Source organism: Dermacentor albipictus, chromosome 1, assembly GCF_038994185.2.
Source record: "Dermacentor albipictus isolate Rhodes 1998 colony chromosome 1, USDA_Dalb.pri_finalv2, whole genome shotgun sequence".
In the NCBI taxonomy this organism is placed as follows: domain Eukaryota; kingdom Metazoa; phylum Arthropoda; class Arachnida; order Ixodida; family Ixodidae; genus Dermacentor; species Dermacentor albipictus.
The window spans coordinates 12,821,107-12,836,467 of NC_091821.1; the positions used below are offsets into that span (position 1 = coordinate 12,821,107).

General features: G+C 43.4%; 1 protein-coding gene across 3 annotated transcripts; it reads left to right on the forward strand.

Moving 5' to 3' along the window:
* The first annotated feature begins 407 nt into the window (after window positions 1-407).
* On the forward strand, window positions 408-13,548 carry LOC135918213 (uncharacterized). Of its 3 annotated transcripts, none has more exons than XR_010569600.1 (5): window positions 408-879; window positions 1,420-1,464; window positions 1,526-1,697; window positions 8,440-9,601; window positions 10,027-13,548. XR_010569600.1 is itself a non-coding variant. In XM_065451906.1 (4 exons), the coding sequence occupies exons 1-4, from the start codon at window positions 604-606 to the stop codon at window positions 9,516-9,518; spliced, it is 1,572 nt and encodes a 523-aa protein (XP_065307978.1). In that variant the 5' UTR covers window positions 408-603; the 3' UTR covers window positions 9,519-13,548. The 3 variants fall into 3 exon arrangements, 1 of the variants encoding a protein (XP_065307978.1); XR_010569601.1 differs by having other exon boundaries at window positions 12,857-13,548; XM_065451906.1 differs by having other exon boundaries at window positions 8,440-13,548.
* Window positions 13,549-15,361: the final 1,813 nt, after the last annotated feature.

The following is a 15,361-nucleotide window of genomic DNA, read 5'->3' on the forward strand; positions in this document are numbered from 1 at the left end:
CCGCTTCAACAGTCACTAGAACTTGACTTTATCTCACAAATACAACAAATTTGATTAAAATCTGTCCAGGGGTTATCTCAGAAAAACGTTTTTGCGTTTTACATGCATTTGAATAGGTTGCGTCGGAGTTGGGACCGAGCTAAAGCACAGAATAAAGTACAACCATAGAGAAAGAAACTCTATGGTACAACAGCTTCAGTACAATAAAGTTGCTACCATCATCATCATCGCAATGTATAAGTTCATTTATGCGCAAACTTTTTAAATTTTAGTTAGAAAAATAAAAAATAAACATTTTATTTGTTAACTTCATTTCGCATTATTTTTTCCGATGCTCGCGCCAGTTAACGAATGGCATTGATACTAACGTGGCGTATTTTCTGTTTTCACCTAGTGGCGGCTCTTGAATTTTTCTTCTGTATCTAGTCGTTTATCTAGTACACTCAAGTCAAGTTCTGGCGTCGTGCTGTCGCGCGCAGAGAATGGAAGGATATCATTTTTCAACGTGTTTTAGCGCGCTGTCATGCTTTTTCATCCGCTCGGGTCTACCTTAGTGTTCATGTGGCACTGACTTGTAATACCGTTAGTCTGGTGCCCGTAAATATGTCGCAACAACCGCCATGCTCTGTTGTCGGTTGCAAGCCCAGTGATCGGCCAGGGCGCATTCGGCATAGGCTGCCTTGTGATGAAGCGCTGCGCCTTGCCTGGCTGCAATGCATTGGACTTCCGCCGACGAAGAAATTTGCGCTCGTTTGTGGTCGGCACTTCGCGCCGGAGGATTACACCCTCGACCCGCGGATGCAACAGGAAATGGGCTTTGCGTTTAGACCGGCGCTGCGCCCGGGCACGATACCAACGTTGTTCGTTCCGAACAGGGTGGTAAGTGACGCATTTTCGTGCTCAATCTGCGATCAATGCTGGTTTTATTAGCGAACGTGTTAACCGAGTACCATTTACTATTGCATATCGGTTGGCTCGTGCGCGCAGTGTGCTATTTAATTTCTTGTTTAATTCAGGCAACAGTAAAGATGCGCGGATTCAAACAAAACGAAACTGCTGCCGTCCACCGTACTTTAAGCACCACTTACGCCCTTTGTATTAGTAAATGAGCTAACCGAGTAATATTTTGCTACTGCGCTATCGACAGTGTTGTGCGCATATTAGAAACTACCGCTGTACACTGCTCTTAATGTACCGTCATTTCATGGTAGCAAACAATGCAAGCTAACGAAGGCGTATTCACGCGCCCAAAATACTGATTAGCGAAGTAATTTTTTTCTGTGAGGCATATGTGCAATAACAAAGATTTAAAAAAGAACTTCTATCTCAGTACATTGACCAGGAACTGCAGCAATGCCCATAGTACAGTAATGAGTGGACTTGCAGTGCACTTCATGCACCATTATTCTTCACTTCCAGCCTTTGCCTGCGCCATGCAGTAGTCGGCCTGAACCATCACAAACAGTAAGTGTCACGGCATATCTAAATGCAATGACTGATTTTAGTGGTATTGACACCTTTGTAGGGTAAGACGTGCAGATGCAGCCGAGCTCCACTGCTTTGCACAGCCAGCTCGCAGACGACACAGGATCTGTGCAGCCTCCGTGCGACATCCGAGGCTCACACACAAACCCTTAGAATCCTGCGCACAGCTGGTACCCAGACACCACGGCAGCCGAGTTCTGGAAGAAATGCTGGTGAGCATGGGCGGTCACACTGCTGCAATAGGTGGACTTTCGTGTTTAAATGAATACTACCTGTACAAAGCCTTGATAACGCACATGTACAGAAAAAATTCCAGTAGAAGTGACGTTGGGTTAATTATCTTTGTACAAAAGAACAGACTCGTGGACTAGTTGGTACTGGACCACTTACTCAGGCAAGAGAGCATGTGGGACAACAGAAGAGAGTGCTGCATCTTCATTCTCTTCTGTTGTCCGATGTGCTCTCTTGTGCTTTACCTCAAGTTACCTTCGTAATCGTCCATCTGCACCTCGTATTGGTCGTTATAAAGTGCTTGTTCCTGGTTGTCACACTAACCAACACTTTCATTCTTTCATCCCTCAAACTTGTAATGATTGGAACCACTTGCCCACCTCCATTGTATCTATTGTGGACCCCAGCGATATTAAAAATGCGCTTGAATATGTTACCTAATATTTGCTTTGTGTTTTTTATTTCCAGTTTATTGTTCCCACTCCCTTCTGTAATGAACGCCCTATGGGCCCTGAAGGTGTTCCAATAAATAAATAAATATGTTTTGTACTAATGCGCATACACATATATACACGTATTGCATATTTACATATGTGCATGTTTATTGTTTTTCAATATAGTTGTTGCCTCAAAACATGACTCATGCACACAGTATTTTATTATTTATTTTTATTTTATTAATTATACTTCAAAGGTCCCTAAATGGGATATTACATGAGGGGTGGGCACACATTGAAGAAACGGCGTATCAGATTAGGTAGTGTGACTTGAAAGATGGTCTTCGATGGCTTCATGCTTTCTCCATGCTTTCTTCTTCAGTAGGGTTTTCTTCAGGGTATCCAGCCCTGTTGATATTGCATGCAGATCCAATGCACATGTTATAATCAATTTCAAGCAAAGTTTTGTTTATTGGTGATGCCTATTTGATGCTATACGAAGATAGCTTGATTTGGTTTGGTTTGACGAGTTTGATCTAGTAGGGTGTGTTCAGATAAAAACAGACTGAGTGGTCCCGACTATGTTTAGCTTTCAGCGAAATTTTTATATGACGTGGGAAAATGTTTCTATCAACTGGCTGCATTCCTAATGACTGGTGCGTAACTAAAATAATCCCGATTTTCAAATCTGGTGATCATGCTTCTCTGCTTAATTATCATCCATCTCTTTAAGCAGCGCTATATGTAAATTACTTGAGCACATCATACACACTCAAGTCATCAATTACCTTGAAGACCATAACATTATTTTCAAGCATCGGCACAGTTTTCGCAAGGGCTACTCATGTGACACCAGACTTGCCGGATGTATTAATGACATACATGCACTGATGGACATTGGGTTTCAAGTTGATGTGATGTTTTTAGATTTTTCTGAGGCATTTTATCACATTCCACACCATAAGTTATTGCTTAAAGTTCCACAACTTAACATTCGCTCTAATATAATTGCATGCATCACCGATTTTTTCTCATATAAAGTTTACACCAGTTACCAATTCTAACTCGTTATGTTGATGTTATGTATTAAGTTCCACAGGGCAGCATACTTAGACCTATACTACTTCTAATTTACATTAATGATTTACCCAGTTACACAACGTCCAAAATCAAACTATTTGCAGATGATTGTGTACTTTATCAATGTGTAACATGCAACACTGATAGCAAATTGCTACAAACTGACCCAAGCCGCGTTTACATGAATGCGACAGTGTCGCATCACATTTCTAGTGCATCGCATTCATGTATACAGCGGTAATGCGTTACGAAGGTGCATCGCATTAATGCACCAGGCGAGGGTAGATTTACGGGCGCGAGTCGACTCTCGCGGAGCATGTAAATGCAGGATTGTCGCATTAGGAATTATGGAAAAGAATTAGCTGCGGGACTGCCGCGCTGGTGAAGCTGCGAGACAGCAACGCCCGAAGCAGAAGCAAAATGGCGTCCCCCACGGCAACTTCGCTCGCCGTAGCGTGCTCTACGCGAAACTATTTCTTGGCACTCGGCCACCAACGTGCACTCCGCCCACTACCGGAAACCAGTTACACTGGAAGTCTACTGCACTTATACGACACCATGTGGCGCTACATTCTCGCGAGAGTTAATGCGCTACATGTAAACGTCACATCACCTTTCCCAAATGCGCTTGGAAATGCGATGCGCCACTGTCGCATTCATGTAAATGGGGCTCTAGAAGCGATAAGTGTATGATGTTCAAATTGGTTAATGCCATTAAATATTTCCAAAACTAAACTCATGTCTTTCACCAATAGGCCACGAATTCCAACCACTTACTCCCTTGATAACCTCACTGTTGAACTTGCCACAACTTGAATAATCATGTTAATCTTACCATTGCCTCTGCTAACTGCACTCTTAGGCTTCTTAAACATAATTTAAGAGACACCCCAATGTATATTAAGAAACTAGCGAACACCACATTAATCCATCCCAAACAAGAATATGCGTCTGCCATTTGGGATCCCCAAACAAGCTTATATCATCGGTAACATCGAAGCTTTCCTAAACCATGCTGCGCAATTCATTTTTTTTTTTCAGATTATTCACGACACACCAGCGCCAGTTCCTTAAAGAATAAAGCCAAGTTTGACAATTTTGTTTTACAGAACTTAGCATGGATTCCTTTTAAAAAATTCTTGTTTCTCTAAAGGTAACGCATTGTATCCTGGCAAAATTTTTTTTATAAAGCTTCACCATAGTACTATTGGCCCACAGGAAGGTAAATATATGTCACCCACGCTATGTTTTTGAAAAATTGACAAACTTTGGTTTATGGGCAGCTGCCTCTGACACCGAAATCTGGGCGCTTTCAGGCCATTTCAATCAAGGTGATGAAGCTGAGGAATATTTGACAAATCTTCAAAAGGTTTCTCACAAGCTAACAAAAAAGAGTATGCAACAATGCCACATATTCATTTTGTAATAAAACCCCTAAAATGCCAAAATTTTATGGACATTTTAAAGTAATCATCACTGATTTTTTTATAGAATAACCACCCAGGTCTGGCAAATATAGTACTACAAAAATATGTTGCATTATTTTATTTTAAGTAAGAAAATTGAGCCTCTTTTAAGCCTTGGTGTTGTATGGTCCTACCAACAATGTGTCTTGGTCTAACAATAAAAATCACACTAATTGAATTCCTAACTCATTCTTTTTGTTGTAAAGAGTGGCTCATATTTTGTCTTTATTGCCTCTTTTTAGCCATGAAATGAGTTGAGCTGGAGTTTTCAGAGCTCCTGCATCCATATTCCTACTACTGTATGTTGAGGTAGAAAACATGCGAGAGCACATGCGAGTTTTTAAGACTAGTCGGGGTAAACTATTTCTGTCATTGATCGCTAATTGCATCTGCTATCTGAAATACTATAGTAAGAATATGGATGCAGGAGCCCTGAAAGCTCCAGCTCAACTCGTTTCATGGCCAAAAAGATGCAAAAAAGACAAAATCTGAGTCGCTCTTCTTATACAACAAAAAGAACGAGTTCAGAATTCAGTGAGTGCGATTTTTATTTTATTATTAGAACGAGACACATTGTTTGGATGTCCATACATGGGTCTTAAGATAGGCTCAATTTTCGAATTTAAAATACAATAATGCAACATGTTTTTGCAGTACTACATTTACCAGTCCTGGTTGGTCATTGTATAAAATTTTCATAAAAATCAGCTAAGATCATTTTAAAATGGCCATAAAATGTTCTAATTTTGGCATTTTCCGGCTTTTATTGTGAAATACATGAAGTTTGTACGTGAAGTTTGTAGATTGCAGCGTCGGTGTGGTTTATAAGATTCCCTTGTCATGTGGCAAAGTGTATGTAGGGCAGTCAGGCCGCTGTGTTAACGAGCGCCTTAGAGAACATGAACGATCCATACCAACAGGCACAGGTTCCAATTTGGCTCTGCATTGTAAAACATGCAAGTGCAAACCCCTGTTTCGTGATACCACGATTTTGAAGATGAGCCGTGACACCACCGCCCGAGAGTTATCGGAAGCATTTTTCATTCAGTCATTGGGGTCACAGTGCATTAGTGTGCCTTCCTTAACCTTGTACAACGCTGAATTTGGTTTTTTGGATTCTGTCGCATGAGTGCGCTCTTGGGATCGGATGTGGGTGGCTCCACCGCATGGGGCTCATGCTTGTTTGAGCGGTCTATAAAGGAGTGATGCAATAAAATTATGTCAGTTGAGAGTAGCGCCTTGTCCTGTCGTCTTTCTTGTGTCTGTCGTTTTGCGCTAAACAAAGTATTCATGGATTCGCACCAACTAGCCCGCCAACGCATTGTGCTGAAATACGTGGTGTTGCATTTTTTTTTTTTAGTTTGCAAAAAACCTTTTAAAGATTTGTCAGAAATATTTTTCAGCTTCATCGCCATAACTAAAATAGCCCAAAAACCCCTGGTTTTGGAGTTAGTCGGATGCAGCTTCTCTAAAACCAAAGTTTGTAAATTTTCCAAGAACATACTGTGGGTGACACAAATTTAACTTCTTGTGGGCCAATAGTACTGGTGACATAGATTTAGCAAAAAAATTTTGGCAAGGTACAATGTGTTGATTTTAGTGATAGGCCGTCGAATTTGTAAAATGTGCAAGTCGTTGAAACGCTCTTTTCTACCTTTAGCGAAATAAGAGTATTTAATGAGAGCAGCATTCCGGGCAAGTTGGTAATCCATTGCTTAAAAGATATTGCGCGACATAAAAAACGACACTGACGTGAAAGAAGACGACACACCAAGCGCAAACTTTCAACTAAGTTTATTGTGCCACTGCGTCATTTTATACATGGCATGCACGTAGATAAGTATGGTGCTGTTTCCTTCCAGAATGAGGCCGGCATGTCTTGCAGTCAATTTTTAGAACTTTTACAGATTTATCTTAATTCCACCTTTATCACTTGGGATAACCAATGTTTTTTGCAGAAGAGCGGAATTTGTATTGGCTCTTGCATTGCTCCCATTCTTAGTGACTTGTTTTTATCCTGTTTAGACCATGACATTTCTTTACAAGTGCAAGGCACTGCAGTTTTTAAAACATTTAGATACGTTGATGCTTTTTAATTTTCATTGACTGCTCTTCTGATGCCTTCATTCTGGAAGCTAAGAAAGCGTTAGAAACGTTTCAGAAGTGCTTAGCCCCCCTTCAAACTACTCATGAGCTGCCGGCAGATAGGTCTCTTCGTTTTCTTGATCTTCGCCTGAATTTTCAGGACTGCCACACGTGTTGGTCGTACGAGCCGCGAGCCAACAAACCACTTCTGCCGTATACGTCCGCACATTCCAAGCTTGTTAAGCGGGCCATTGTCAGTTTGTGCTTCAAGAATGCCCTTAGCAAGTCTTGCTGCCATGTTGTGGACGTAAGCTTGGAAGCGCAAACTTTACGGTTGTCCTTGGCTGGATATCCCAGGGTGGTGCTAGTGTCTGTCGCGGAACACATCTTAAGAGAAGCGCGATCCAGTACGCAAAAGTCAGTTGCCGATGCCCCTCCTGGCACACGCCCTAAAGTTAGTGTCATACCCTACATGCACGGGATTTCCCACAACTTGAAAAAGATTGCCCAAAGAGCGAATGTAAGAGTTGTTTTTTCTGCTCCCGACAAGCTCGGCAGGCTTTGCAGGCTGACGGATCCAAATGCCGTCCCTTCCGATAAATGCAGAAAGCATCACCGAAAAAAGTTTGTCGAGTGTGTACACCAGGTGGTGTACAGCCTTCCGCTTTCATGTGGCAAGAAATACATAGGACAAACTGGGCGTTGCCTCAATGATCGGCTCCGTGAGCACAGCAGCAATGTTAAAAACGGCTCTGGCGGTTTCTTGGCGATCCACTGTCGCGATCATGGGTGCAAACCTCTTGAGGATCAATGTACGATTGTTTCCCGTGGCAGCACGCAGCTCATCCGTGAGATATCTGAAGCACAGATGATCGCAAAATTGGGTGATGCGTGTGTCAGCTTCCCGTCTCTAGCTCTCACAGAAAAGGAATTACGTTACTTGGACGCGGCATCACACGACACGTAACCATGTTACATGATTTCGCACTTCATTTCCGTGTAAGCGCATGCGCGATCTACGTGCATGCCATGTATAGAATGACGCAGTGGCACAATAAACTTAGTTGAAAGTTTGCGCTTGGTGTGTCGTCTTCTTTCACGTCCGTGTCGTTTTTTATGTCGCGCAATATCTTTTAAGCAAGAGTATTTGAAATGAAATCCATGCTAAGTGTTGCAAAATGAAGGTTGATTCCTTTCTACAGAGACATTTTACTGCCTCATCAAAATTTCGCTGAAAATTAATATTCGGGATCCCTCCAGTGTGTCCTTATCTGGACACACCCAGTAATCATAGTGGGACATGCCTACTCTAGAAGATTGACCAATAATGGGCACACCTACTGGCTCATGCCGAGTGGCTAAATTAAAGAAAATAAATGAAATTAAAAAATGCGCTAAATATATTTCACCATTCCATTAACAGATTCATGTGCTTTAGAGATACCTCTGAAACGACATACGTGCAGATTGTATCAACCAAGTCATTTTCTTGTTGCGCAGAACACAGGTGGGCATACTTGGTCAGCATACAAGGGTTGTACATCAGCCATTTTGCTGGTACTTTCATGCATGTTTTCGTGTAAATTCAACATAATGTATACAATGTGACAATCATTAATGTGTAACTGCTGACAACTCTGCGTGTTACACATCAGGGACGTCCACCTCTCATGCCATGGCGCCTACAGTGTCGTGGACTCCCTCAAAGGCCCAAGTCTTCGATGTTGTTGTCCCTGTGGGGAACGGTCCCGAGACAGTCGTCGATGCGACAGCCTCAATAGTTGGCCTCTCTGAGGTCTACTGCGTTCAGCACATGGGAGGCCTCAACTTCCAAGTTACTGTCAAGAGCATGGCTTCCATGACTCTAATCGTCAATGCTGGCTGCCTTGTCATCGGTGGTGAGCGTTGTCTTGTTGTTCCTGTCGGCCTGCAGGTCACCGATGTATCCTGCCTCTTCTTGCCATCCTTCGTTCCGAACGAAGTTCTCATCCAGGCACTCTCACCATACGGCAAGGTGCTGTCTGTCAATGCTGGTCTTATGAGCGGACGACATGGTGTGCTCACAGGTACGCGCTTCGTTCGGATGGAGATGTGCACCACAAACCCTGTCCCCAATTATCTGCGAGTCTCTGGTCACCGAGTGAAGTTTGACTACCATGGTATACGAAGTGTGTGTCATCGGTGCGGCTCGAGTGACCACTGCCATGCACAGTGCACTGCACCATTCTGTGGCCATCGTGGAATCGACGGCCATGAAAGCAAAGGATGTGACTGTCCATGTCAACGTTGCGGGGATGGTCATCCTACGGTCGTGTGCCCTGAACTGCGCTCATACTCAGACGCTGCTGCTGGAGCTTTAAACACTACAAAAACACCTGACCCTATGACTTCTATGCTGGGTACATCAACGAAATCTGCTGTGGCTTCAGCCTCCACAATTGTGTCGCTTCCAACACCATCTCCAAAAGCTTCTGCGAAAGCTGTTGCTCCGTTGCATCTAAATGAGCCCCTGGCTACGGAAGTTGTCGGCAGCAATAACATCGATCCTGCAGGCCAACCGCTACCGACATCATCAAAAAACAGCGTTAGACTCTCACCAAGCCTGGATGGATTCAATGTAAAAATGGTGGTCCCACGAGAAGTAAAGCGTGCCCACATGTCAGCCTCTGGCTCGGATGACGCCCCAGCTCGCCGCACCAAGTTACAGCGACCGAAGAAATCTCGGCCTTCTTAGGGAGTGTCGAAGTGTGTGTTGTGATGTGTGGTGGATGCCCCCTGGAGTTGTTCCCAGGGTGCCGACTTGAACAAAACGACCAGGTCAGTTTGTTGAGACTTTCATAACCTAATGTGGCTGACGCCCTGAATATTTAATTAAATTCACAGGGGTGCCGAAGTCCTATAAACCAAGTCATAATTATCAATGTGTCCCTTGCTAAAAATTGTGACATTTTCTGTTTGCTAGAAACAGTTTTTCACCATTGGACATGTTCTTGCTTTCAAACGCATACCAACCTATATTGTCTTTTTCTCTTTTCCGACATCATTCTCTAGTGAGGTCGGTAGCATTATTTTCAAAAGAGCTCTCTGTTAGGTCATGTTTATTTTTTTATGATGGGACAAGGCAAATATTGGGATTTGACTGTGCACTATTTTCATTTAAGTTACGTATTTTGTGCATCTGCGGACCAGCGCAAAACACTGCCTAATGATTTTTTTTCATGACCTGGATGTGTATTTCCTAGACGGTTGTCTCATGGAGCTGATGTGCAAGGCCTGGGCTGTGGTCGATCTGACTGGAACACATGGGAGTTTTGTCATCTAATCCAGCACTTTTTGTTGCTGGATGCTTATTGACTCATACACGAATCTTGGTTTATCTGGACGCGGCGCGATGCTTAGCAGGTTATATCGCACCTATGTGCCAAGCACTTTAGCTCTGTATGTCTCACAATCTGATGTGATAACTTTACCTTTACCTTCATCTGCTGTTTATATCTCCGATCAAAGACCAGTTTTGCTTGAAGTTTGCCTCTCCTTTCTCATCAGTAAAACCTTGGCGCCTCGACATCCGCATTCTACATGACACGCGCTTGCTCTCTAGTTTGTCAAGAGCCGTGCATGTCTCTTTGGACCTGGCCCAAAGTTATTGGACGTGCTCAAAGTGCAGTGGTACTTACATCCTTCAGTTGAAGGATGTACCCTTGGACAACTGTTAGAAGAACTAGAGAATACTACCACAAATGTTCGTATTGCCCTTTGAGCCAATCGACTGACTCCGCTGATACAGGCCTGGAAGCCTGAACTACATAGATGTTTCCAATGCCTCATCGCAGCATCGTCTTCGTCAGCTGCTACTTGGTGATGCAGACATAACCTGTGTGCGCACGCAACCGAAGCACACGTGCTTCACAAGAAAGGCGCTTTTTAGACAGCCGAAGCCATTGGGTTCTGTGGTTACAAGAGCACTTCTTGTATGCCTCCCGCGCTTAATTCTTCACTCTTTGTAATGCATTTTGAAACGGCACCTACGGCTATGCAAATAGATCATGGTGCTCTAGGATCTACTACAATGCTTAGTGGGCTGCCTCAGGTTCCACCTAAGGCAACCCACCTGTGCTACTCCAGGTTCCACCAAAGGTTTCACAAAGATGGCTGATTGTCTTTGTGCACGGCTGTCAGCTGATGAGGTGAAGGAGTATTATCTTCCATGAAGTGTGGCTCAGCCCCAGGGCCAGACAGGTTGTCCGTTGAGCTTATTTAACCTTCTGGGAAGATATTGGTGCCACTTTCATGTCTGTTATTTGCCGCTTCTTTGAGAACTCTGAATTCCCAGTTATTGCAACAGTTGCATTGTGCTGATACGCAGTCATGATCCATCATCAATTCGTCCAGAGGATTGAAGGTCAGTCATGGTTCTCAATGTTGACTACAAAACCTTTGCAGCTGTGTCACTCGACGCTTGAGAAGCCGGATGCCTTTCTTAATAGGACACCATCAGGCATGCTCAGTCCCTGGCAGAGATATACATAGTCTCTCATTTGTTAAGTGGGACATGATGTACACCCTGACCGGATCAGCACGGGATCTCTTGATTTCACTAGATCAAGAAAAGGCATTCGATGGCTTTGAACATAGCTATATACTGTAGTGACGTTGTTTAGTTTTCCTCAAATTTTGTTGAACTTATTAGGAATGCCTATTCAAATATCTGAAGTATGTTGTTTCTTGATGGAGGTAAAAGTACACCATTTCCCATTATTCGTGGTGTTCGATCAAGGGTGCCCTTTATTCCCAGTACTCTATGTGCTCAGCCTTAAGCCATTTCTGCACTCATTACTGAGAGACCCTTATGTGCGTAGCCTCCCACTGCCTGGTAGTGGTGTGAAGGTGACGGCCTTCGCCGATGACATCACATTGTATCCCTTGAACAAAGGCACCTTAACCCGTGGCCTTTGTATTTTCACTGAGTATGGAAATATTTCAGGTGCGATGCTAAATTTTTCAAAATGTCAGTTGGTTTCCTACAGACATGCCGAAGTCCCTTTTTCCGTCTTAAAAAGAGCGATTCTATTCGTATTTAGGCCTTGATTACACCTATGATGGCATATCAGACTCTGTGGCTTTCAATTCATGAAGATGCAGTACAAAATATTCAGGAGGCTCAGGGGTATGATTTACACCTATTAAAGAGAAAGTACTTAGCACAGTCTCTATTTTGCGGCCATGTGTGGTACGTTTGTCACACTGTACAACCACCCTTATGGGTTAGCACATCATTACAGGCCCTTCTTAGTTCCTCCTTCTGGTCGGGCAGTACAGAACTGCTCTGTCAGCGGCACTTGGGCAGCCACATTCTGACAGTGGGTTCGCGTTTCCATCTGTGTCTGTTTGCTGCCGGCTGCTTGCTCTGTGATTTCTGCTCTGGCTGTTACTCGGTGATCAGTGTCCTGCACGTGAACTAGCCGGCTATTTTCTTTGCACAAAGATTTGTTACCTGTTCCTGGGCGTACGCTTAAATTGCAGGTCGCAAGTATTAAGCGTACCTTCATTTTACTTTATGGCCAGGTCATTTTATCGCCATGTACAACAGGTATGTCCTGATGTAGCCATCCTCGAAAACTGAGTTGTGAATAGAATGTCAGCTTTACTGCTTCCCCTGGTTAGCGCAGTGCGCCGTGCACATTCCACTAATGTGTTGTGGAATGCAATAATGACATCCTTTCTGCCTGGCCATCTGTGTAACTACATGTGGCTTCTAGGGTGGCAAGTGCTCCCAACACGTGACAGACTATAGCAGTGGGGCATGGTCCAATCTTCACTGTGTCCCAATTGCCCCCTTACATGAATCCTATAAGCATGTGCTGCAGCAATGCGCCATTGCTAGGATATTTTGGAGGGCCGGGCATGCTGGTTTCCGTGGCCTTGGAGTTTTCTGCTTTATCAAATCTGGTTGTTGCTCATGTGGCCACCTTGCACGGCTTTTAATTGCAATGGGGACCTTTTGTCTGTGACGTAACCGGTGCAAAGCAGTTGCCGTGTGAGATTGCTGCCACCCTCTGTTTCCACTTCTAGGGAGGCTCTGCTCAGACCTACTGTCATTCCTGTCAGAGGAGCTGTTCTTCCTTGGTGAAGGGAAGTTCCTTCGACAGTAGTCACGCTGTTTCCTGTTGGTGGCTGATGGACGCATATGGCTTAATTTTCGACCAGCCTGGTTCTTGTAGCCAGGCTATCGAATGTATTGATTGAATGTACAGATTATGTGGGAGCTCGTGATTTCTGTGTGTGTGTACTCTCGTATGCTTGAAAATTTTTGTATATGCACATCTCATAGCATCACTACATAATTATATAAAGTGCCCCCGTCACATCACCATTGTACATAACCATTGTGTGCATTGTACATATTCAACATTTTATATAACGTGACAGTTAGTTTATGTGTAACTGTACATTTCTGTGGGTCTATGTGGTTATATGTTAGTGAGGCCATGTGGACTCTGGGACATTTATTTAAAAACATGTTGTGTATACATTGCCCAGGACTCTGTATATGTTATCATCCAGTGAAATTGTGCCGTCATTGCAACTCAAAATGTTCGTATCATCTTTTGTCGAAATTAACTTTTTCTAAACAAATTTCTCTGAAAACATGTGCCATGTATATAGTGCTCACTCTGTAAATGATCTCACCCTGCTCGTATCATGCCATCACCATGACTAACAATGTTAGTGACATCTTGTTCAAATAAACTTTTTCTCTGGTATGGAAGAACACAGGGAAGGAATTTTGCTTGCAGAGGCTAGACGGGGCAAGTGGCGAGGTTGTCTATGTTGGCAGTTAAGCATGCCTCCTGAAACCATGGGTTTGCAACACTCCAAATATTCTGCTCATAATGAACCAATATGAAAAATTCTTGCAGTTGAACACACCCTAGATGGAATGTAACAACTTCCAGCATATAGCCAAAATTTGCTATGTGGCCTGGTGAGCGGCCCTTAAAATATTGACTGTTTGCCTGAAAGGCGAACTGACTGCGATAGCACCTCCTTGGACAGTGTTCTAACAATACGCAGGTCCGAGCAATGTGGACGTGATATACGTGTGTGCACCAAAATTTCCTGCACCCATGAAACCTCTAACACGCTGTGTAGGGCCTTTAATGGTATTGCACAGGCACCACTATGCTGCTTGTAAAGAGCCGCTCCAGCAATATTTTATCACTTTCAGGTTGGAGCACCGATTTTAAAATTTTTTGTTTCACACTTTTATTGTTTCGTAGTTTCTGAAGACAATAAAAAGGCCATGTGCCTCCATGAAGTGCACTATAGCGATGAATTCGCAAAATACTGAGGAATAATTTAATCAAGAACGTTAGACCTGGTTTGATCAAGAGATGGTGCTTGAATAGTATAGCATTCATATACGGCATGTATAAACATATAGCATACATGTACTTAAATATATGCCAAGCCGCACGGCAACGACGACGAAAATTCTTCTGGAATGTCCATCGATGTAGCAGTAAAATTGCTTTCGCATTAAGGAGTGTTCACATATCAAATAATGTGCCCTTAATAATCTATCGAACGGTTACTTGCACACATGAACTATTGCATTTTGCAAAGCAACAGCAAATGTTTTGGGACAGCTGAGCAGTGCACATGAAAAGTGACGAATGTGCTTTAGTCTACTTTACCTTAATACAAACGTGCAATAAGGTAAGGCATATTGGCCAAACAAAGGCAAACCTGAAGCGTAAGGTTCCTGCCAGCCGCAGTTGTCAATACATCACCTGCTTCAGTGTGGACAAGAGCCTTCACATCGTCGTTCATCTTGCGTTTCTCCCATTGCGTTTCTCCCATATGTGTTTCTCCCATTCGAAAAGCATCACTTTCTCTTCGTCGGCAGGATCTGGTAACGTGAGTTAGTTTGAAAGGTAGTTTGTTTTTGCAAAGAACATACCTTGTAACGGGTGGTATCCCCCAAACCTGAAGCACCTTCACATAATGGTATAATAGTAGTTTCCTTACAATATGTGGATAGCCACCAAACCGTTCTAACTTTACTAAATTCTCCTTTCGGCTCACGAATCCTCCAAAGCCTGATATGCCTTCCGTGGCGGAAGAACACTTCACGCACGACATTGGCCTGTGCACAAGTTCAAAATAGTCTTGCGAACGTGCAGAGCAACAGCTGCAGTGTTTTAACACTTAGCCGCAACATTGGTGTGGCAGTCGTTTGAATTCTTGGTTTGCTGACCTGAAATCAAGAACCCCATGTGCATGCTGCTGCAGGTAAGTTGTACAATAAATTTTGCTTTGTTGCTGCGTTGATCATAGTTTGCAGAACACATATCCCAGTGTTCTTGAAAGCACCTACAATGGCTGCAACCGCTACCACCTCAACTTTGTAGACGTGGCTTGCTCTGAACATGAGCTTTACCTTGACATTAGCAACGCGAAAGAATGTGTCCAAGTCTCATAGTTCGAGGAATCGTCACTATGATAACGGGAATGCTCTTTGTTGCCACAATGAGCACCGTGCATTGCAATCTCGCATGGCGATTTGCAACTTGA

What these genes read in the sequence shown, in the direction of transcription:
- LOC135918213 (XM_065451906.1), top strand. Translation starts at nt 604, where the DNA reads ATGTCGCAACAACCGCCATGCTCTGTTGTCGGTTGCAAGCCCAGTGAT. An exon ending in TGTTCGTTCCGAACAGGGTG is followed by an intron (nt 880 to 1,419) that starts GTAAGTGACGCA and finishes CTTCACTTCCAG; the next exon opens with CCTTTGCCTGCGCCATGCAG. An exon ending in GGCCTGAACCATCACAAACA is followed by an intron (nt 1,465 to 1,525) that starts GTAAGTGTCACG and finishes ACACCTTTGTAG; the next exon opens with GGTAAGACGTGCAGATGCAG.